Consider the following 25,172-nt stretch of genomic DNA (forward strand, 5'->3'; position numbering starts at 1 on the left):
TGCGTATTGACGCGACTGCGCGATTTCGTCGACGCGGTGGAAAGGGGTAGCGCTTCCGCGGCAGTGAGAAAGCGCGCTCCGCTGGAGAAACAGAGAGGGAAAGAGAGGAAGGGAGTCGACGAAACGAGAACGAGAGAAGGAGGGGACGGCCTGAAAAGCTCGGGCCAGCCTGGGTTCGATCGCTCAATATTCATCCCTTGGCCGGACGAGAGCACCCGAGAACAGTAGCTCCAGACGAGGGCACGAATCGACCCTTCCTTCTTTTGCGTCCTCGCCCGCGGAACTGTTCGATCGCGGCACTGTTCCACCAGAAGACGAAGAACAAGATCAGCAGAAGGAGCAGCAGAGCCGGCCGAGAAAAGGATTCACGCACGTCCTCCTTGTTCGTTCGTGGTGATTCGCGGGAGAGATCTGCGGCAGTTCTCTCCATTTTTGCGTTTAACCGATCAGAATGGAGGGTAAAAAAGTCGAACAGTATTATACTCCGCCGCCGAAGCTTGGTAAATGGGAGGGTTTTAGGGTCTTTTTATGGAACTCCGAGACTGGACAGTTCCTGGGGCGCACAGGCGCTAGTTGGGGTAAGTTTTCGTATCAAACATATTTCATTTCTTTCTCATTCTCTTTTTTCGAAAAATTCATTACGTGCTTGCATTCTCAAATTGAAATCGAATTCAGCGTCAGGCCGCGAATTTCACCTTGTCTTTTTAAACAATTTTGGAAAATTACGTAATTTTTATTGACAAATACGTTTCGATCGCGTTTTCGAGTTTCTCCCCCGAGACAAAATTAAGAGTGGATTTCCTTCGATCGAAGGATAGTAATGATAATACTAGATTTCATGCGTAGATTTATTTGTCGAGTTCATCGGATAGTTCGTCCGTAGTATTGTCAAAGATCATCCCGCAAAAATTCCTAAAACGTATCGTCAAAGGTCAGAACTTGAATATCCCGATTGACATTTAATCGTAACCCCATAGTTCCTGACGTAAAGCGACGCAATGTACACGCGCACTGCAGATCAGTAACGGTGTTATATATCTAGAAAGAACTTTCGTGCTGCATTCAAACGAATAAAACCGTTCTGATCGTAGTTTAATCGATTTTTCGTTGATAACGTTGATATCATTAAACTATCGCATTCATTCCTTTCCTCTACTTTTCCTCAGTGAAATATTTCAAAGCTATACTTAATCTAGTATAAAAACTTATTTCTATCATGAATAAAATAACTTGAAATACGATTGTTCACTCCTTTCATGAAAGAAACGTTCTTTGCTATTCTGTCAAAATAATCATACGCGGTTCTTTGATGCGACAGAAATCAGCTATTTAAATAAAAATGTTGAATTGTAAACTTCTTGTTTTATCTAAAACGCATCCTGTTCTGATAAAGCTGCCTTTTTCATCGTTTCCGTATTATTCTTTTCGTATATTAGAAAATTCTCAATTGGATCTTTAAAAGAAACGTATGGAGGGGCGGTAACCTTACGATTTTCATCGTCCTACTTTTATCTTCTGTAATATGTATGATGTAATACGTATAAGAGGAAAGGCATAGGGTTAAAGAGTGTTCCTAATTTTTAAGCTTAACGTTAGAAAAATTTATTTCTTTGTTAATTCTAAGTGAAAAATATGTTGTATTCCGATTTGGAATTTGGGATGGGAGGACAAAAATATTAAAACTACCTCTAGAGTGCATAATACAGTACTTAGATATTATAGATTTATATTCTTTACATTTGTTCTTTATATTTTCATTAATTTATTACTCAATTATATAAATATATTATTAATCTAAAATATTTAATGCAATTACAACGATTATGACAATTCCGTAGGATACTACCGAACGACGTAGCAAACGAATTCTCCATGTATCGTGTCTGTCATGTTATGTAATACAATTGCGAGATTTGGTCGATGATGATCCAATATTACGGTATTCTAGATAATATATTCAATGACTGATTTTTTAATCAGCAAAAAAAAGAAAACGAAAAAATTAAAACAATTGTTTTTGCAAAATTACAAAACAATCAACAGAAGGTTGCAAACATTAGATATAAGCAAAATTTAATAGATAGGAGAAGAAAATGATTCTATTTAGAAACTAGGTTTATTGTACAGTGTAGGATTGTAATTACTACTAATTGCAAAGCACTCATAATAAATTTGGTCATGGTCATAAGTATAGTCAGACAATGTCATATAATGTAATTAATCCATTTTATACAACGTATAATATATTTATGGTGTTGTCTAAGCTGACAAAAGAACATTTAAATAAGTAATCTTCTTCTATTGTATACAAGAATTATTATTCTACATAAAAGTTATTTTAGTTTCATTTCGATACATCGTATTGTTAGCATATTTCTTCAAAATTTCTATTACAAAATCGATCTGTAATAAAATTGTTGCACAGATCATTGGGTCATAGTTTTTATATTTATTTTTTACATTTTTTACATTTATCTATGTATAATAAATTCTTAATAATTTCTTTATTCGACTAATAATTTTCAATTCGATACACAAATTTATAATCTTTTTAAAGTATGTGCACCTTTTTTAAGAAACAAGCCAAGTTAGTAATAAATTATAGGATTTGCCCGTTGAAGTATGGGGTGGGAGTTAGGTTTAAAAATCGGATTGTTTATTTAAATCTTTCCGTGATTAAAGAAGCTTCGGTACAGTGAGCAAATATTATTGTGATTCGTACTCGATATTATCATTTGGTTATATATATCGCATAAATTTCGGAAATCTTTTTTGTAAACTTCTTGACATTCACTGATTTTGCCATTTTCTTGCAACATTAACGAGGCAATTCGGTCGGTCGTTGTGTTATTGTGTTAGCATACTTAAAGCAGCTTATCTATTCGCCTTTGCGAGCTATATTCTTTCTATGCTGTCTTTTGTCCCCTCTTCTTCTCCTGAAGTTGATCGACTTCCACCAAAATCAATACAATCCAGCGTTCTTACCATTCTGTAGGAATAGCTTGCTCTGATTTTATACGGTTCGCTTGTGTCTCATTTTAACTTTTAATAAACTTTGTTATTCGATCTACTAGCTAAGGAAATAGAATACAAACTGTATAGAATATCATAAATAATATTTCTCAAATATTTAATTATTTAAATATTTAATTATATTTGAATATTTGAATATCCATACGAATGATTGAATACTTTATTTCGTATTAACAAATACTCTTGATTAACATTTATATTATTTATGATGTTTCAAATTATGTACTTTCTCAACAATGTGAAAAACATGACACGAATATTATACCATTATGTAATAGTATGAATACAATTTTCAATTGTATCTTGAAGACGTTAATGACAAATGATATTTCAGTAGAATCTAGAATTCATTATTGCAACATGAGGTGCTTCTTTGAGTTTGTGAATTTAAGTGATTGCATTGATTTCACTTAGGGATGTGTTAATCTAATAAATATAGATAAAAGCATCGGAAAATTCCGGGTTCTAAATAAGTGGGATTGTACAAGTAAATCGTATGATAATAATTTTGTATAAAATTCTAAACGTTTTATATTTCTCAAGAAATACAGAACGGGGTAGTACATATATCCGATGAATAAGATTCAAAATGCATTCTTGAAAGTAGGTTTCTGGATAAAAAGTAGATCAAACGATATTATCTTTTCGTCCAAATACGGTACACTATTGCGGTTGCTGTAGTAACGTAACATTTTCACGGTTTTTTTGAGATATCGATCACTTCGTATGCTGAACGCGGCGGCGCTACAAACTTAGAAGCCATCACGGTTCTTTCATGAAGTAGGTCATTGATATTGTTGCACCTACGTTCGAATTTCTATATAGAAAATGGCAGTTTTTGTAGTATTTACCATCGATGCACCTATCCCGGAAACAAGGAAATAGAGTTGTCACAAAGAACAAGATTTCTTTGTAAAATTTGTATCGAAAGAAACTGATTTGCGTCGAAGACATTATGTCAATCGTATTCCTTATTTAAATCTTCCAAATTTGTTTAGCGCGTTTACAAATTGATTTTAAACGAATGAATTTCGTTCTGGAGGGATGAAAAACAAACTATTGGAGTATTGAAGAAAATTTTAGTTTCTAATTTAAACTTTCTTTATCGTTTGTTAATAATTTTTTATAAAACTACTGGAGATATGTACGTAACGTTAACATGATCAGCGGAGGACGTCTTCCTTAAATGAGGACGAAATAAAAGCAACCAGTTTAACGTAATGATACGCAATTCTACGTATCGAATATTGATAAAACGTAGAGAACTATGACTAGAGGGATCAATAACCTACTTTGGTTTTCTTATACTATGTAAGGGAATTCTAGTTGTTAGTATTAAAATTCTTCTGTGAGATATCCTATTTTTGTGCATAAAATTCTACCGTGTAAATGCGAAATGCATGGATCGTTAGAAATGTTTAGTTTCCACCGAATAAAAAGAAATAAAAATGTAATCAAGAAAATATATTATATGGCATTAAAAAGAGAAATATGAATATAAATAAAATGATATCAGTATATTGTAGAAACAGGATGCTTCACTGGGTTTTATATTAAAATTTGGTGTAGTGCCAAGTGGAACTACAACTTCGTTTAACTTTGTGGACAAATCTTCTAAATTAAATTTAATTGGCGATTATTACAAAAATAGGGACATTGACTAGAGGAAAACATTAAATATATGGGATCGATGTAAGATTTAATTATAGTATTAGTATCCTTTTAATAACAAAATACTCGATAAATTTATTTACTAAATATGATTTAATAGAAGGTTACTATATAGTTGTTCGAATAATCTTTTACAACGTTTGCAATCCGATGCAAGTATAGATACGTGTTATGATTCTTTGAAAATAAATTGCTTGAAATGGATATTCATCAATGATTCTTATTGTAAACTCGCAGCATCACTTACTCAATACCAATTCAGGCCAATTAGATCTCGGATCATAATTGTCTCAGTGTTGTAGAGTTCAGTTACTGTGCGTATCCACAAAAGGAATTATTACAATAAAACATTTGCCTTGCTTTAATTGGCTAAAGTGACCGAGATCTACGTTCTTATACTTCGTCGTACTTTAAGTTGTTTTTTAATCGACCACGGAGATCTTTTGCGCACATACTGCTTTTATCTTAAAGGAAAGACCAATTCACTATACTGATATCCGTATATGATTTAAATGGTCGGATAATAGTTAAAGTAAAATTATTACGGAGTAATTTAGAAGATGACCGATATTTAGAGAATATGTATATAATTTCAAAAATTAACAATCTCTTATTTTCCGATTGCAGCCAAAATCTTGTTATTCTACGTTATTTTTTATGCGGTACTGGCTGGTTTCTTCGGAGCGATGTTAACTGTTTTCTACCAGACGTTAGACCCGAATGCACCGAAATGGCAATTGGACAATTCCTTGATCGGAAGCAACCCCGGACTTGGTTTTAGGCCTATGCCTCCTTCAAGCAATGTTGAAAGTACCTTAATTTGGTACAAAGCAAGTGACGAAGGCAATTTCTTACATTGGACCAGAGAATTGGATAAGTTCCTCGAAGGTAATCTATTTCTCAATTCTGGTTCTTAATTTTTTTTTTACATAACACAAGATACGAGACAAAAATTTTGTACCCATAAATTTGAAATAATTATTCCGCTAAGATTAACTCTATCAGTTAAAATTTATGTAGTTGAATATAACGTATCTTTTAGAGTACTTTATTATTAGAAAGCAGAAGTAATAAAATTACATTGTCTTGCATCGTTAATAAAATATTTACTAGATATAGGTGTTCAGTAATGCTATTTCCATAGATCTATTATGACGCTAATATTAACCGATAAGCGAGAAAACAGTCTTTGTCCTAACGAGCCAATTACGTCAAGAACCCGTTAAATCCGGTCAAGGTGGGAACAATCTTTGGATCAGAGTTTCGGTGTTTTTATATTCTACAATATATAATCATATACGTATCTAGGAGTTAAATATAGAACACGTTATTAGGTACGGTATACAAAATTAGAAATAACTTTTAGAAAAATTCTAGCAAAATAAGAAACAAAATTCAAATCGATATCTTGATGTGTTCCTTCGCCTCCTTGGGTGTCCTAGGATTAATGAGTCTTTGTGATAATTAAATAAAAAATTAATTTTGAATCTGTTTAGAATACCAAAAGCCTGCTACCTCAACAAATGGTGCCCAGAAGAGGATGATGTGCGACTATGGCAAACCACCAGCTGCCGGCAAAGTCTGTGACGTAGACATGACCACGTGGGGACAGTGTACGAAGAAACACAAATATGGATACAACAAATCTGCTCCTTGCATTTTCCTCAAGTTGAACAAGGTACGTGATATTAAAAACGTTACTACGATATTATTATACATATAGAGTGATTGTTCTTATTAAATTACGTACTATTAAAAATCCGAGAAATTTGGCAAGCGTTATTTTTATTAGGAGACTCTCGATTTTTACGTAAGCAGTCAGCGAGAAATATTAATAATTCTAATGCTTTAGATTTTCGGCTGGAAACCCGAATATTATAATGACACGAAAAATCTGCCGAACACAATGCCAACCGATCTTCAAGAACACATCAAGCAAGAGGAACACGCTAACAGATTGGATACCGTGTGGGTGTCATGTTCCGGTGAAAATCCCGCAGATGTTGAGAACATGGGTGCCATTCAATATATTCCACGTCGTGGTTTTCCTGGATACTATTTCCCGTTCACAAATACCCCTGGATACCTTAGTCCCCTGGTAGCTGTCTTCTTCGAAAAGCCTAAATGTGAGTTATCATTAAATCACAATAACCTACCTATGATATTTAAAGGATTTTGAATATTCCGTTAATTTTCAGACGGTGTGTTGATCAATATCGAATGTAAAGCTTGGGCGCATAATATCATCCACGACAGATTCGAGAGGCGTGGTTCGGTACATTTCGAACTGATGGTGGATTAAGCATCGTACTTGCCACCTTTTGCAAGATCACTACCAACTGCGTCCAAGAATATATAGGAGGAAGGAGAATAAAAGAAATTTCTTTTTTAATCAATCTCGCTGGCGCATCGTGACCACTCCTTCTTCCCTCCGGTTTTCTCTGCCGACGATACCGCCCTAGCCGCGTATTTTCTCGTCGTTGTAACGTAGATCTTTCAGAGATTCACCGATCATTTCTCATTATCTTCATCTTCGTCGTGATTCTCTTCATTGCAACACCATGCGATAATAGTTACTGTCGTTTTTTCACACAAATTGCGCTACTCACTCTCATTATGAAGGACCGTTCTTCGAAAACACCGTTACACGTGTTCGTTTCATTCAGCGTACAGAGATTTTTCATAAACGCCGCGTGTTTCCGTCGTCGTCGCTTCCACAAAGGTAAAAGCATTTTATTATAGGATCACAAAACGGACCAGTGAAATTGGCTATGTACAAGCTATATATCTATATATGTATATGTATGTATATATACGTACGCATATGCGCGTATGTATCAGGATGCACAAAAAAAAAAAAAAAAAACAGTTTAGCGGAAAAATTCTGCACAAAAAACTGCGGCGGTATCACTTCTTTTTATCGGGGGCGAAGAGGAGTGGTCGTACCATCGTGATCTAAATATCGTTCGGGATATCAGTTGGAGCGCGTAAGAGGTTTCCCTTACTTTTTTGCCCCTTTTGCGAATTTTTCGCTTTTCGTCGTCTGCTAATTTCTTGGTCTCGTTGCGGGCTTTGACGCACGTATAATGTTCTTTTTTTCTCTTTTTTTTCTCTCTCGAAGTTATATTGATATTCGCCTAGCCAACGAGACTCGCTAACGTGTAGGGTACACCGAGGATAATTGATACCCTTAGTTCGTGCCACGTAGACGTATTAAACAAAAAAAAAGCAAAATGTTAGTGTCTTTATGCCCGTCGGTACGGTGCACCCGGCACGGTGGAACTTTTGATTTCGAATTCCACGAAGAAGCTCTCGGACGCGGCTCTCGGCGAATCTCGATCGAAAGTTCCGTCGTTTCGGGATGAAAGGTGAGGGATGTCTGAAATAATCGAAATTCATATACACGCGCGCACGCGCACACGCATACACAAAAGCTAATAGAGACAAGTCGAAGGGAAGAGAGTCTGTTTCATGCGAGTTTGTCAATGAACTCATCGAAACGAGACAGCAGGAGACTAATTAATTGATTTGGTAAGAACGATTGCATTGTTACCGAAGGTTTCGTGCGGTGGAACTTTTGATTGGAAATCCTCCAATTTTTACTAGCTTTGTAATAGATTTCTATTTTATTATTTCGAACGAGGAAATAATATTGCAAACTGTTAGCAAGAGCGCGTGAAGCAATTATAAATAAAACTTTTAATTTAATTAATGAAAAACAGGTCATCCTTGGATTTTAATTTTAAGTTCCGCCAGTACGGAGGTAGATTACGCTGTGTTGTATACAGTGGATATAATTAATGGTGGTAACGTAAAGTAGTAATTAGTATTAATATTTTAGTTATTAATTAGTATTAATGGAAAGTATTAATAAAATAGAAATAAAATCAATCAAACGATCAAGAAAAGAAATAATAATGATAGTTATTACCTTTCATTATCGAAAGGCTAATACAAAACTATTGAATGAAAGCAATCGATATGTTTCGTTGTGTGTTCTTTTTTCTTTCGTATACTTAGAGGAAAAACTGAATTTTAGTCGAATTGCTCAAATTTTTCGGAAAGTGAAAGAACATTGGAAAGCGAAAATAACAAATTCGGCAGTTACCGCCATTAACGTTAATAAATGTACATAGTTACAAGATTCGAAGCAAATAAGAGTGGAAGATAACAAAATTTCGTTGGATTTCGATTTGTCGAGAAACAGCGCGCTGTTTGCACGGGAAAGTTTAATCAGCCTAGTGATAATCGTACAACACCGTATGGAATATCTATTTATGATTATATTGTACCGCATGATAATATCTAGTGCTAGTCCACGCAATCGTATAGTCGATAGGTTGTATCCTATAGTCTGGAGATCAGAGGAATTGTGTTCTATTTCGATAGTACTTCATTTTCTTTGCTACTTAATATTCTATCTATTTATATTCTCCTATGTGATGATTTTACCATTTTGCGAGGAGTTTATTTTTCTTCCTCTCTTTTTTCATCTCGCTGAGATGATTTTTGTATTTCAACCGATACTTGATCGTATCGATATTTCCTTTGCTTTGTAAATTGCAATTTTACATTTGATATTCCTATTTTTGTATTTTTCTTTATAGCAAACAACGATAATGGTATGTACTTAATGTAAACGAAATCGAATGTCCGTCATCTGATCTCCATTCTTCATGGCTTAAATTTAGAAGCAAAGCTGGTTGTTCCGAGAGCTTGTTCGTTTTTCGAAGGACAGCGTTTGCGCGGTGGTCGTCGCCCTTGGCATCTGGGATTCTTGGCGGTTTATGATACTTATTCGAATTACGACGGGGCGGGCTTACGTCGTGAATTTAATCTTAATCAAACAACGAGGAACATTATCCCTCGTTTTAATTGTTTGCAAACGCTTATACATTCACTACCAAAGTTATACTGCCATTATATGATCTGTTATCTATTATATACAAATTTTTAGATTCCGTTGCATTTTACATTGTTTTACCTGTGTGTTGTATACTGCGTAAAACGATTAAGCTATAGTTAACCGATTCTCATACCGATGATATTTCTTTGGGATTGGCGAAATGGCAATCCTACTTTAACTGGAAATTATCGATTTATATGAAAATAATCGACCTTGATAGCATAAGCGATCGGTGCTACAGAGTTAAAAGAAAATTCTCTTCATTAAATTCTCGATGAAAGCGTAGAAAAGGATCGATCGCTCTTGATTATATGGACGAAAAGATAGTACAAAGGCTATAGATGAAGCGATCTGAATGGGCGGCGACTTCGAATGTGAGCGCTGCCAAAACAAGATCAATAATTTTATTGCTATTTATTAATCGACGTAACGTGCGATTATTAATTACCATTAGTATTATTATTATTATTATAATTATTGTCGTCATTAATATTAATTATTATTATTCTCATCATTATCATTATCATTATTATTATTATTATTATTACTATTACCATTATTACTATTATCGTTCATTTTTGAGTCCTCGCCCGGAGCCATATTGAGATATGAGAAAAAACTTAATATAGATTAATCGTCGACGACACTATTAACTTTTAAGAAAAAAAAAAAAAAAAAAGGAAGGAAGGATGAGGCAGACGGAAAAGAAAATGGAATGAAAATGAGAACGTACTAATGGAAAAAAGACGAAGGTACCGATGATAATGAAAACGATGATGAATTATGCGTTGATGGTATAAAGTACTAATAGGAATTATTACACTTGTATCCAGTGCACTGATCGAGAACGATTATATATGTATATTCATCATTGTGAATGAGCTGTTTCTAATAATGAACATCTGTTGTTAAAGTATATAGATTACGTTTCACGCAAGCGTGAAGAAGAAAAAAGAGAGTTGAAAGAGAGTCGGGAAAAGCTTGATACCGAAGAAAACTACTAGCCATGAATCAGGTTCGGTGGGATTATTAGTAATCATGCTTAAAGTTTCTTAGCTTGCCGTAACCGAACGCCCGTTTCTCGAAACCAAATGGTGGAATTTCAACGAGAACAATCCTGCACTATCCTGCAAGCTATGTTTATTCTCCAGATTCTATTTGGAACATGTTTCCTGTGTGATAATCGTTAACACAATTAGCGCTTTAAGTATGTGACGAATTATGTACGTGAGACGTATGCGTATGAGAGTAGATGAAAATTTTGATGAAAAGAAAAAAGTGGCGGAATTTTAAGCTTTAAGATACATTTAAAGATATATGGAGTATATATTATAAAATTATATATACATTTAAAGTAACGATAATTATATAATATACATATACATTATAAATACACATAAGGTTAATATTACTAAAGATGATTTTAACGTAATTCCTGAGTAGCCGGTAACATTAGTAAAAATTCGACAGAACTCGCGATATTGTATGAAATGTGAACGCTAAGGAAAACAGAGGAACGGTAACAAAATAATATTCTAATTAAGACGATTAATCTGAATAAGTCAAATTAATTCTAAGTGTGATTCGTATATTATAACGCATATATGCATGCATACCGATTATAATACTATTCGTTAAATTATCTGATGATATGTGTATGTATCTATAAGACATTTGAAGTTTCATCTATGTTATATACATGCGTTGGGAACCGCTCAGTTAGGCACGAGATTAATTGAAATCGATGCATATAAAAGGGTGTATTACATGAGAAAAATTGAGAGGAATACCGATATAGAATTACATTAAGATTTCGTCGAGAAGTCGATAAAAAAACGAACGAATATGTGTGATATATGAGATATATGATCACAAAACATGACATCAAATTTCTGTGTCGGGACACCGTGTCGTTGGTTCTTAATGTTAGATTTATCTTCACGTTCCCCACTTCCCTCTGATTCTGACTCAACGATTACCAATTGCTTTGTAAAATCGACTCGAATTTTTCTATTATTAGCGCTAACGCTTAATTAAAATAGTTAAATATCGAGGTTCAAGCATTTGCAACGTTGAACGACTGCGGAGCCAAGAAAACTCTACTTCTGCTTTGATCTTGCTGAAATAAATTTCAGCCGTTAAAACAAGATATCGCGACTTGATGTCTCGGGAAAGGAAATTAGCGTGAACACGTTAATATTCTTTAGTAGTTAATATAATACGATTACCCATGACTGCATCTACTTTTCACATCTTTGCAACTTTTTATGTATAGGGAAGAGGTTCGTCAACAAAAGTTAGCCGAACGTGATATTACGACATCAAAAAAGAAAATAGTTACCAAAAATACTGTATCGATCAATAAGATTTTACCGTAGACTACGAAGACTCGAACTTAGTATAGTGCGAAATCATTATAAATTTTGTCGTTCTGGAATATTGCTTTGGGTCTTCGTACACCTACATTTGTTGTTGTCGATTAAGAAAAATTATGTATTTAGACCCATTATGACGACATTGATTATTAGATGTTTAAGAATATTACCGTTGATATTAATATGATCTGCGCCAATATATAGTTGTCAAGAGACCTGTCAGTATCATAGAACGAGATGAAACGAGTATGTTGAACGATCGTTTTAACTCGGATGGTTTATAATCCACAAAGCTATGAACCCTTGAAATATTGGTATTTACTATAGACTGCAATTTGTTTTTGCTATCGATCTGAAAATAATCGATGATCGCACTCAAAAGGAATATAGTAACAAATTTAAGATTACTTTGATTCTTTTGTTGACTTTGTGTTGTAAATGAAAAAGAAGAAAATTTAATTCAAACTTCAGAAAGCTTTAAAGCGATCAGAACAATCGCAAACAACAGTGGCTGCTAATGACAATTATCGAGAGAAAGATTAATACCCGGATTACTATGAAAAAGTTCCAAAGTTTCAAACAATATGTATTCTAAGAAATCTGTCTTTCGAGAACTTTTCATGTGTACGAACTTTCTATCCCATATCGTTGTGATATTACCTTTGATTTCGAAACTAGCGCTTCAATCGCGGCGACAAGATCTTTAAGCATGAATATTTAATAATAATTTAAGACGAGATGGCATGGCTGTTGATATCATTATGCTTGAAATGTGTTATGAAAAATAAACAGAATGTATAAAAGCCCTTTCATATTTTGATTTTATTATTACTCTTTAAACATAATTACGATAAAATGGATCAAATGAAATAATCATATTGTTAATAATAAAAATATTGCAGTAACTAATTAACCTAGTTATTGTACAAATAATACGAATTTTCTTAAAGATTATCGGTTTTGGTTTTTTCAATTATTTTATTTAATATTTTTACATAAAATTATTACATACATAATTTACTTATTGTACATACATAGATTTAGGATATAGTATCTAAAAATGACGGCATTTAAATTAATATATACAGCAATATCTTGTTTCAAATCTAAATAGCAGTTATTAATTCAGAAACTTGAAATATCATATTGTTTATGTATATCAATATTGTTTATTTCATTATGTCAGTCTTGACATATTAAAGAAACTAAGTATTACACCTATGTGTACTTTTTGATACTGCTGAAAAACAAGTTAAAACCGGTTTTCCTAGAATACCTTATCTAAATTATATTTAAGTATACTTACGGAATTAAGTGATGATTCCGTGTGATCTAATCGATTTATTGCTACATAAAATTATTTCTTGTTCCTAATATGAAGAAAATTGTTAATAACCACACGATAAGAGACAGACAGAGTAAGAAAAATAAATATTTCGTAACCTAAACCGTGAAACATTTATCTCCCTATTCAATTTGTGTGTGGCGCGCGGCTTTAAACTGTAAACGAATGAAAAGTCATTTCGCTCCAGCCAATCAGGAATCAGCTCGACAAAGTTTTGGCGCGAATGTCACTGAATATCGCAGTGAATACCACTGCTTGGAAAGCGTGGTGTCAAGATGTATCGTCCTTTGAAGTGAGCAATTTCAACTATGTAATGTTTCTACCACTATTCCATTGTCTTCAGTCGACTATTATCAGGTTCGTTTAACTAGTTAACTAATAAGTTCTTATTTAGTACTTTGTTACGTTAGCGAAATTTTATAATATTTCAAATTTTCTCTGGTTGTCTGTTACCAACGGCTTGTGTTATGAGTTTTTCAAACAGAATTTGAGTTTGATGATTGCTTCATTTTGACTCAATTAATTGAGCTTTATACATTAATTCTAAATGCTTGATTATAATTTGCTTGTTTGCAAATGATTGATTGAGTTCGCAGATGACTTCGAAAAAAGTGTGATGTATTGGTGCTGTGACAGCTCAGAGATATTTAATGCAAAACGTTTGTTAATGTTTAATTTATTTTAACAAAGATAGAGATACGTATACCTTTATATTGTTTTCTTATTCTTTCACGTGTAACAGGCATTCAATTAATATGTGATATAATTAAATTATGAATATATAGTTTATCAAGAATATAAATTCATTCAAGTTTTATTATATTTATTATATTATATATTTATATATTTTTTAACATATATATTTATTATATTTACCATATACAAAGAATTGAAATAGATTTTATATTTTGCTACATTTCAGTCATGAAACAACTTTTGTTATTTCTGTGAAAGAGTTGAACTACACGTTCAGACACGTTTCAAGGCTATGTGAAATTGCAAGTATTCTTGAATTTCTACAACACGTCCATGTTTATTCTGTGCTTAGTCAATGATAGGATACAAAAAAGAATTGCGTGTTAAGTTTATTCTACAGTCTGTCAATGATTTAAATTTATTCAAAAATCGATATTTTTAAATTGAAATTTAATTTCAATTCCAACCGCCAATAGCGCTGCAATCGTATTCTATGCGAAGTCGGTAATGTCGCAAATAACATGGAAATAACAAGTTTACGCAATAATAGGTTCTAAATATAAAGTAAAAAAGTGATTGTTCTTAAATCAATTTCAAGTTGTCAATTTCAAGTCATATCTCTGTTAAAAGTAGCAAAGTAAAATAACGCGAAAAGACAATAATAATGATTATTATTATTGCTTTTATATCTGCAAACTTGCGTATACATAGCTACATATTACGTTATACATACACATGGATTTTGTAAAAGACTGAATTATTAATTACCAGTAATCTAGTCAATAAGTCGGCAAGTTTGGTTTGTAGGTGCCATGTTAGGTGGGTCCGTTTTTGAAATGAATTCATTGATAGGAGGATTAGATATTTAAGGCGATTCTTTCGTTTATTTTGTCCGATTCTCTCAGTCGGACGACACACGGCAATGACATTAATGACACAGTGGGCAGGATGTGATTAATTCAGATTACTCGTCATGTGTGACTCACATTATGTGCATGCGCGCGGCTCAAGTGACGAAAAGAGAGAGAAGGTAACTACCAATAGTACAAGTGCTGTGAATCGCATACACGAGCTGCCACCAGGCACTAAGGTCGCATACACGAGGTTTGACCTTAGCCCCCAATTTGTTTTACGACGATCAAGTTGAGGAAATCGTTTTCGCAGCCTTCTTTATTGCGATAGCTACTCAATGACTATGTCACACAGGTGTATTAACATCAAGTACTATGGCCGTTTCTGATCATATTTTAATAAAGGCTGCAAATATATTTAATTCATACGCTTATCAAAAAACGCATTAAAGCAAATAAAAAATATATTTCTTTAACTAGTTGCCTGTAACAAAAAGTTTTTACATTTAGCAAAAGTATAATATAATATTAAATTAAATATTTAAATAAAAGTATAATATTTACAAAAACAGAAAAATTAAAAATGTAACAACAAAAATTAATCAGTTACTATCAAGTAAGGTGAATTGATAAATATTCCGAAATATTTTTTACTAACCTATTTAGTAATTAGTAACATAATGGAATAAAATTAATTTAACACCAATCTTATCAGACCCGGTCAGAAGACCGGTTTCAAAATGTAATTTAAAATTGTATATTCATTGTTATTTTTTTTTTGTTCATCTAACTTTATGTACATTCTCATATTATCTGATTAATCAATTTCTCAATATTTGTTAATATAGAAATTTACATAAAGTTAGGTGTACAAAAGAAATAACAATAAATGTGCAATTTTAAATTAAATTTTGAAACTGATCATTTGACCGGGCCTTGTAAGGTTAATGTTAATATTGGGTTCTCCATTTTTAATGTTGGGTTTTATCGGTTCAATGGTTTTCCATTTCTGTTGCAATTATTTCATTTTTTCATGTTTGTCATGTTTGTTTATAATAGCACAATAATAATTAGTCGTTTAAGCTTTTTTTATAGAAGTAAAAAGCTTAAACTTAAGTTCTGAAATCGAATTTACTTAAGTACATGTTGCAATAGTCTTAAGTAGAACAGTAACTGAATAATCTGAGAGAAACCACCTGCTCTTAAAAACTAGTTGCGTTAAGTCTGAACACTGAACAGTAGATCGCGCCACTGAACTTTGATTACTTTCGCTTATAATGAGAAATCGATATAAACATTATTTTCCTTTTTACTTATTGGAAGTTTCTAAAAATTTGATCAAAGAATATGTTTAATCCATACTTTTATTCATATAGATATATTTTTTAATACGTATCTATGCAAATAAGTCACGTTGCACGTTGTACTCTAATGGCATTAAATTCACTAGTACGTGTTTTTAATTTTCAATTTGTAAGATTCACAAAATATTTGCATTTATTTTTAAGTAATATTAATACTAATATTAACTTAGATACTAATTGATAATTTTTAGGGACTTATTATATAAAACTGAAAAGTTACTATACAGATATATCAATTATTTATTAAAATTGATTTCCATTATCCTTCTTAAATTCATATATCCTTTCTCTTACTAATACTTTAAATGTACAAGCTTAGAAGTAATATTAGAATATCACGCACGACTTAAAATGCAAGGGAAGTACCATACATCCGTAGGTGTAATTCAAACATTAGATTATTACCAAGCATTGAAATCTTCATATGCGTCGGTTTGAACAGCCGAAAACCTGTTCAATTCACTTTAACCTGAATACACCGAGACAAAGAGATTGTGTTATAGGCGTGGCACACGAGGGAACATCGTACCATTATACCATAACCATGGTATCCTATGCGTTAAAACTATAAATTACTTGGAAATTATTAAAAGTTGAATTTTCTGAAATGTATATAAAGTTTGATTCGGCTAATGATAATTAATATTCGTGAAAAAATTCCCATAAGATGATCTAATACGCATCAACACCATGATCCAACACACTTGCGGCAATGGATAACAACTACCAGGACGATTTTATGTACGTGCATGATTGACACGTCATGGCAATGGACGGTTTGATGACGATGGTGGGGGTTTAAGGAGGGGCAGAGAGAAAGAGAAAGTGGCAAGAAAATAGTAGTAGGGAACGAGACAGAGAAGAAGCCTGCACGGATGAAGCGTGTTTAGTCAACCTGGTGGCGCTGGACAACCAACTGTCGGCGGCGGAGAAACTGTTAGCCGACTTCGAGGAACTCACGGTTTCGGTGCAGCGAATCTACAGTGCTGTTGATCGTGTTGTTCCACATACAACTGTGGATTGTTTGTCGTGCGTTCATTATACCAGAATCGCGAAGAAAATCTCAATACGTGATTAGTGCGTAACTTTCTAGTAGAGAAAAAATTCATTTGAAAACGCGATGGTCAGCAAGGATTCGAAAATGGTCACCCCGGAGATGGCAAATCCCTACCTGAAACCGCCGAGCATGTCAACCAGCCAGACATTAAAAACCTTTATTTACAACCGTGAGACCGGTGCCTTTTTCGGCAGAACAGCCAGTAGCTGGGGTAAGTTGTGATGATCGATCTAATCGCCGATCGAAATTGTATCGAATATTCTATTGATTTCGGATTGAAATTGGAGCAATGATCCTTTTCGATCGATTTTTCAAAGATAAATCATTTTAATGTTGGCTTTATTTCTTATACTTAATGATGGCAATATATACGTACATGGCAATATAGTCCTTGATAAGGTGTCAACATTTCAATATTTTTTCTGTTTCGGTAACTTTACAATTCATAAGAGTAGATGAATATAATTACTTTTTCTTTAATTATAATCACTACATATAGATAATTTAGAAATATTATTTTATTATTTTCTATATGTGTTAATAAATGCACATGTAAGTGAACGCATCTCTGGAGAGATGTGCAGAATAATTCACAAAGTAAGATAGAAAATATTTTCAACAAGCATTATACATGTTCGTCATTTTATGTAAAAAACTTGTTTACTTCATATATCATTCCATTATTCGAGTAAACATTGTAAAACGTTAACTATAATGCTAAAAGTATACGTTATTTTCTAAACAGTCTCATATGTTTATTGGTCTTATTTCATGGAAAAAGGAATGAAAAAGAAGAAACAGAAAGAAAGGAACTAACCTTTTTGGGTAACTTTCCAGGCAAGTGAATAGAGACAACAGGTAGAAGCTATGCTATGATCACTTCGATCAACAGATATATTTTTCTTTCTTATATATAGAAATTATAAAATGTATAAAATAAACTTTATTATTATTATTTATTTATTATAACTATAAACTTTATATCGGATATTTTCCTTCCGAAAACAAATTTCGGACTGGGGAAAGCCCGAAAATAAATTTTATAGATATTTTATAAATTTTGTGCAATTACATCAAATGAATAGCGGAATCAACCAGTTTTATTTACTAGGACCTATTAATTGATTGAAGGATCATTTGTGTCCGTAGATTCGGTTTACTGAAGCTAATATGATTTTTCAATTACTGTTTTAATTAGTGTCGATTTCTTATCCTTTAAAACGACAAGAATATGAAATAAAAGTTCGAAGGTAAAAGAAACACTGGCAGAAGAAACTATAGAATAAATTTTGTTAATCACGTGTTTAACATATTAAATTCATTTACATCAATATTTCAAAATATTACAAATGCGTGTAGGAATATGTAGGCAATTATAATTATAAATTCAGAATGCATTCTTCCACACTAAAGAATAACTGGTATTTTAATAACTTTTTACTTCTAATAACACTATTTTAAAAAATGATCTAAATACAAAATTTAAAACGTAAAATATGAATTTGCATAAATATTTGCAGTCTAATTATGACCACAATTAAGTACCCATTTCATACTAGCTATTTAACTAATCATCTAACATTTTAGAAATGACTTTTGTTTTTGCGCCATATAGCTTTAAAAATGTATTTTACAAATAATCGTATTGGATAAAATATAAAAAAACTACAAGTTTTGTTTTTTATAAATGATAGAATATCACGAATTTTTTATGTGATGTTACCATATATTTCAATCATTAGGTTGGCATGGTAACAGTTGGAAACACACCCTTCAGAAGGGTAGAACGCCACATTATATCAATGTTGGACGCCATATCGAAATAATGAGATTATCTGTTAACACTCGTTTGATGTTTCCAATATGGAAATCACATTTGAATTTCCTTTCACCTTATTTACTAATAGAAAATTATATCATGTACCTAACAAGCTATTTCAACCTGTAGATTTAGCTAAATTTACAACCTATATAAAAACATACACGCCATTGTCTATCGTTGGAGAAATTTCATAAAATCATTGAAAAATGTACTTTTAGTTGTAGGAATATTTTATAACAAAATAATATATCTATACATATAAATTACGTTGAGTGTTGAGAAGCGAAGTTGCGAGAAGCAAAATATTATTAATAAGAGAGATATATAATTTCAATCAACCAAGCAGTAGCGTGTCCGGCTCTTGAAAACTGATCTGTAGAGCATCGAGTTACGAATGTTACGATAACTTGTCTGCAGTTGTTTCGATAGTACACAGAAGACCCACAAAAAGCACAAAAAGCTAGAAAGAGAAACGTTAGTTTGCGTTTTCTTTCGTCTAATTAGCTCAGAAGCCTGTCGTTGTTTTGTAGTTTCTTGCAAATTGTATTCACTGTTAAAATATATCCTACGATGTATTCCAGCCTTGAGACTAGCCTCGCCGTCATATTATATACCCTTGTATTATTTCCTCAGTTCTCTTTAACCGCTTAGAATGTTTACTCTGCTGTGTATCTACGTATCGACGTATCATAAAATGCCGGAGTTCTCTTGTACAATTGAACTAACGTTATTAGTGAAATTTTGCAGATCATTAGTACAAATTTTACATTACAAATTGTGCGATTATCTTATTTAATGTAACGTTGTAAAATTGTAAAAGAAAAGTTTATATCTTGCCATTTGTCAATTCGTTAATATCATTACAGTTAGTAAACTATTATGCAAGAAAGTCAGGTGAAAAGAGATGGGTATTTTAATTGAAGTTTCAAAATTGAAGTTTACAAAGAACAAAGAGTATAAATGTAATGTTCCCCATACTAATTATAAAAAATAAATAAAAGATATTGAAACATAAAGTTATGTGTTTTAAAAAAGGGTCATTGAAATCAAAATGAACTCCTGGAATTAGATTTATAGAATTATCTCAATTAAATTTAACAAATTAACGAAGAATGTAGACTTACGAATATCTTAAGCTGGACGGAAAGCAAATATAACGATTAAGCACGCGCATCTAACCTTGATTGGTTTGGCCAAAATAAAGGTAACGACAAGAAAAAAAAAAGGAAGGGAGAGAAAAAGACGGAAGCGCGAAGCGCGGCTAATTCGCGGTGCACACAACGGTTTGTTCGGCTGAATAGCAATTGTTACAACTTCCTTTAGCGCAAACGCGTACAACGAGGTCAATTGGCGTTAAATGGAGGCATTACGGCATTATGTAACTTAGGGCCATTCCGAAGGGTACACCCACGCGACCATATCATACCATAGCTTTCGTTCAGCATCGCTCTCCCGAAAATTTCGAAAATTAATTTCAAATTCGACGCTGCAACAGTTACGCTCTTTGTTCAAGAAATTTTCTTGTAGATTCCTGAAATAACAGTTCTAAATTTATTACCTCTGTCTCCAAAATCTAGATATGATATAATGATTTGTTTAAGTTTTATATTTATAAAACCTAACATCATTTTAGTTAAGGGAATAATATACCACAGGGTAAGTACAGGAATAGAATCTAAGTAGGGTTCCGCTTCACTTATGAAATATTATAATGAATACTTAGAAGGAGAAGGGAAGGGGAAGGGACAAAAGGGGGATGATGTGGCATGAAAAAGTCAGACAAAGATAACGAGCAATGTTTTGTGTTTTGAAATGAATATATTTGAACGTTGAAGTTTCGTTTATCATTTATCAACCAATGAGGAATGAAAGATAAAATTAATATGAATATTTTATTCAAATATGAATAATTTGAAAACAGTAAAGCTTCTTCTTCTTTTACCTTAAGAATCATAAAATGTAACTTTTTCAGGCATCGATTTACAGTGTTTGTATAATACTTCGCATTTTGATTGATATGCTGTACTTTGGTATTTTGTGTATACTTACAACCAATTGTAAGCAAGATAGATCACACGTACATGTTTTTCATGTCAATTTGTTAGATATGTTTCGGAAATCTGCGCGAGGAGTAAGACGTTAAGAGTCAATTGCTATGATTTTTACAATATGCTGACGTCTGGTAGATCTAATGGAATTAATCGGCGCGTGGTGGTACGCCGTGTAATATAGGTTAATTACATTAATCGTTGCCTCAATTCAAAGGAAGATCCAAGCGTGTGGTCAAGTGGAACAATTCAATTATGTACCGATTCAATGTCTCGCAAGGTCGCTTCTCGAATTCCACTCTTCACTAAAATGACCTCTTGAGTAGCGCTTTGGTACCACGAACTTCTTAAGCCTTCTGCGTTCGTACAACTGCTATCTAGTTATTATTACTCGATATAAATTTGAAGTTATGTTTTAAATAGAGTTATAAATAGTAGAATTAAATGGACCACATGTAGACACAAAAATGATACAAGTTATATTCTCAGTATGCAAAACTGAAAAAAACATTGTTGTACTCGGGTAATATTTGCAGACAATGCGCATGTTTATGAAGGATTCGATACACGTGAATCACATTTAACAAATCCAATTTGTACTTTACTGTGAATGATACATAGTAATGTGAAACTATGCAAAAATTGAACGGAAATGTGTATAAATTGGAAACGGAAATATGGAAAATGAGACTCGGATGTAGTACGATTGAGCGCTGTGTCGTGTCGTTAATTGCTCCGCTTCAATCCTGGAAATTACTTGGATATTTTTCAATCCTTTTCTAAGCTCAGCGAGTATGAAATAAATAAAATCTGACATCAATGGACAGTGATGAAATTTGATACCTTTTTCTTGTAATTAGTGGTTTAAACTTGATGAGTAATTAAATTTTGTTCTTCAGGTAAAATAGGATTATTCTATTTGACATTCTACGGGGTACTGGCTGCATTGGTTGCAATTTGCTTCTGGGGTTTCTTTCAAACGTTAGATCCAAGGATACCGAGGTGGCAATTAGAACGTTCAATAATCGGAACAAATCCTGGTAAACACACATTTAGCAAAATAATTGCACGTGAATATTTTTACACATAGAAAGTACAGGACAAAACATGATCATTCACACATTTTGAAGTTTTAAAATAGAAAACTCAACAAAAACGTACTTATCAGGTTTTTCTCCTGTGATGTTCACGTGAATGTTCGTTACTGTACATCCTTATTTATAGGACTAGGATTTAGGCCACAGCCACCGCTCGAAAATGTAGAAAGTACCTTAATTTGGTACAGAGGAACCGATAGCGAGAACTTTAAATTCTGGGTTGATTCTCTAGAATCGTTTCTGAAAGGTAATATTGGAATATAATATTCTTACTTAATATAATTCATATTTAATTTATAATTATATAGAATAATACTGTGACACGAAACATGTTGTATAATTTTAATTTATAATTAAATGTTACAAGGTAAGAGAACAAAGAAATTATGATCAATAATAATTTTTCAGATTACATAACGCCAGGTTCAGTTCCCGGTCTTGGTGCGAATATTAATAAATGTGATTACAATCAACCGCCACCTCCTGGTAAAGTCTGTGATGTTGATGTTAAAAACTGGTATCCTTGTACGAAAGAAAACAAGTATAATTATCATAAATCTGCACCATGTATATTCTTAAAGCTTAATAAGGTAACATTTTTGGAGCACGTTAATTTATAGTATTCTTAAAAAGTCTGCTCTTCTATGGTTAAGGTATAAATATATATTTTTAGATATACGCTTGGAGACCGGAATTCTACAATGATACCAATTCGTTACCACAGAACATGCCTGTCGATCTCAGAGAGCATATCACCGGATTAAAGAATACTCGTCACCTTGACACGATTTGGGTATCTTGCGAAGGAGAGAATCCTGCAGATCAAGAAAATATAGGACCAATTGAGTATATCCCACGAAGAGGATTTCCCGGTTACTTTTATCCTTTCGAAAATTCAGAGGGTTATCTCAGTCCGTTGGTAGCTATACACTTCGTCCGACCTCGCAGTAAGTGTTTAAGAAATAGACAAAAATTTCGGACGGTCTTGACTTTTTAGTCCTTTAATGCTTTGACTCTTCAAATAATTAGAGAATTAATTCGATTAATTTGGACTTTCTTTCTACAAAGTTTTTTGAATATTTTTGTATGGAAAAAAATATTTTGTTGCAGCTGGGATTTTAATAAACGTAGAGTGCAAGGCGTGGGCGAAAAACATAAAACACAGCCGTCACGACAAAATGGGTGTGGTCCATTTCGAAATGATGATAGATTAATACCCCCTAAGTACATCTCTCTGGTCTCTCCTTTGTTAGCGTACAGAAATGCAATGCGAATCTCATGTTTTTTTATTCTTCCACATAGCTGAACATTTTTCAAACGACTCTAGAAGCCATCAGAAATCGATGACCGCTGCCAAAATGTGGAAGAAACTTTTGTCAAGTACAAAGTTGAAAGGACTTTTGATGTTTGCTCTATCGAAAGTCTAATTTCTATTCAATTTCTACGTACCGAGAAAAAGATGTAAAATTCCAAATCATTTTACGACTTTATACTTCTCGTTTGGTTTAGCAAGATAAAGAATTTACGAGAAACCGTACGATTAAAATAACGTTTATTTCGTTCAGGATATTAAAAATAATGTATTTATGAAGAAGAAACGAAGTATATTTATTATATATGAAAATAAGCTTCTTTTATTGATAAATAATGATTATGTGTTCTAAAGTTATGTTTTAATAATGAATATAGACAATCGTTCTTTACTTAGTGCTAAACCTGAGTATAATATATTATTTCTATGTTACATTTTCAGTTGTATAATTAAGTTGTGATTAATCAATACGAATGTTGGCTTACTCTAGATTTTAATTTAATTTCAATCTATTTGCATTAGTCTTGGTTTAAATGATAATTTTTGTCAATTGAATCTCATGGAAGATTTGTGTTATATCTAGAATATTAATGGTAAATATTTGATGTTTTAAAACAGGTGAATATATATGCCTTAAATTGTTAACATATTGAATGGAAACTAACTGCTTAAGAAACTATTTAGGCTGCTATATAGATATTATTTTGGAGATTTTTTGTCGCGAAAATTCACATCTACTAATATCTCTTGAGAATAGATCTCTTAAATAAAATAACAAAGATAATATATATATATAACACGTAATATATATTTTATCTTTGTAAATATATACATATATATATTTTTCGCTTCTGAAATATGTAAATGTATTATATGTATACATATATTTTTATAGATAAGACTTTTTTCTTTTAAACTACAGATTTTTGTCATCTATTTCAATAATATTAAACACTTATTAAAAACAATTTTTGGAAAGAGAAGACTTTAATATCTGTTTATTGATAGCAACAGGTTATATAAACAAAATTATGTACCTATATGACAAACATGAAATTTTACTCAATCTTATTTCAATCTTAGTTAATGTCAATATTTTTATGTTTGTAATTCATGCAATGCGACTATTTAAATTTATTACTGCATTTATTGTTCATTATTAAAATGAGTTAATAAACTATTGCCATAGACATTCTAATCGTGACAGATTACTGGCATGTGTTATTATTTGTCTACAGCATTACATTAAAAATAATGGGTCGATAATGTTTTCTTATGTGTATGAAATTTTTATATAACTTCCGTAAAACATTTTAAACATTTTAATTATTATGAACTAAATGGGCATATGCATGTAAATGTATGGATGATAAAATGGATGGATAAATAAATACTTATAGTCAAACGGGCATATGCATATTTTTAAGAATATCATTTAAATGAATGTTTGTAAATATATTTATATTAATTTACATATATTTATAAGAAATCGGTATATAAAAGTATAAATTTCACTTATTGTTTTCTTTTATTATCCCAGTTGGATTGAGAATAAGTCGTTTTTGAAAATATTTTGGATTCAAAATCAGGACCAT

General features: G+C 32.3%; 2 protein-coding genes and 1 long non-coding RNA gene across 4 annotated transcripts; 2 read left to right on the forward strand and 1 right to left on the reverse strand.

The window, feature by feature from the left end:
* The first annotated feature begins 61 nt into the window (after nucleotides 1–61).
* Nucleotides 62–12,788, forward strand: LOC122565990 (sodium/potassium-transporting ATPase subunit beta-2). 2 transcript variants are annotated; one of them, XM_043722634.1, is made up of 5 exons: nucleotides 62–578; nucleotides 5,332–5,592; nucleotides 6,201–6,382; nucleotides 6,557–6,830; nucleotides 6,903–12,788. In XM_043722634.1, exons 1-5 carry the CDS (start codon nucleotides 452–454, stop codon nucleotides 7,004–7,006), a joined length of 948 nt encoding a protein of 315 aa, XP_043578569.1. In that variant the 5' UTR covers nucleotides 62–451; the 3' UTR covers nucleotides 7,007–12,788. The 2 variants fall into 2 exon arrangements, with proteins under 2 accessions (XP_043578569.1, XP_043578570.1); XM_043722635.1 differs by lacking the exon at nucleotides 62–578 and adding an exon at nucleotides 5,213–5,236.
* Nucleotides 7,540–15,438, reverse strand: LOC122565992. Its single transcript, XR_006316365.1, has 2 exons — nucleotides 14,795–15,438; nucleotides 7,540–13,705 (listed from the first exon to the last, which is right to left on the reverse strand). It is a non-coding gene; the product is annotated as an uncharacterized LOC122565992 (long non-coding RNA).
* A 1,577-nt stretch (nucleotides 15,439–17,015) lies between these two features.
* Nucleotides 17,016–24,986, forward strand: LOC122565989 (sodium/potassium-transporting ATPase subunit beta-2-like). The gene is made up of 6 exons (XM_043722633.1): nucleotides 17,016–17,509; nucleotides 22,068–22,208; nucleotides 22,393–22,512; nucleotides 22,674–22,855; nucleotides 22,939–23,212; nucleotides 23,376–24,986. Exons 1-6 carry the CDS (start codon nucleotides 17,362–17,364, stop codon nucleotides 23,477–23,479), a joined length of 969 nt encoding a protein of 322 aa, XP_043578568.1. The 5' UTR covers nucleotides 17,016–17,361; the 3' UTR covers nucleotides 23,480–24,986.
* The last annotated feature ends 186 nt before the right edge of the window (nucleotides 24,987–25,172 follow it).

The sequence above is a fragment of the Bombus pyrosoma genome, linkage group LG3, assembly GCF_014825855.1.
Source record: "Bombus pyrosoma isolate SC7728 linkage group LG3, ASM1482585v1, whole genome shotgun sequence".
Classification (NCBI taxonomy): domain Eukaryota; kingdom Metazoa; phylum Arthropoda; class Insecta; order Hymenoptera; family Apidae; genus Bombus; species Bombus pyrosoma.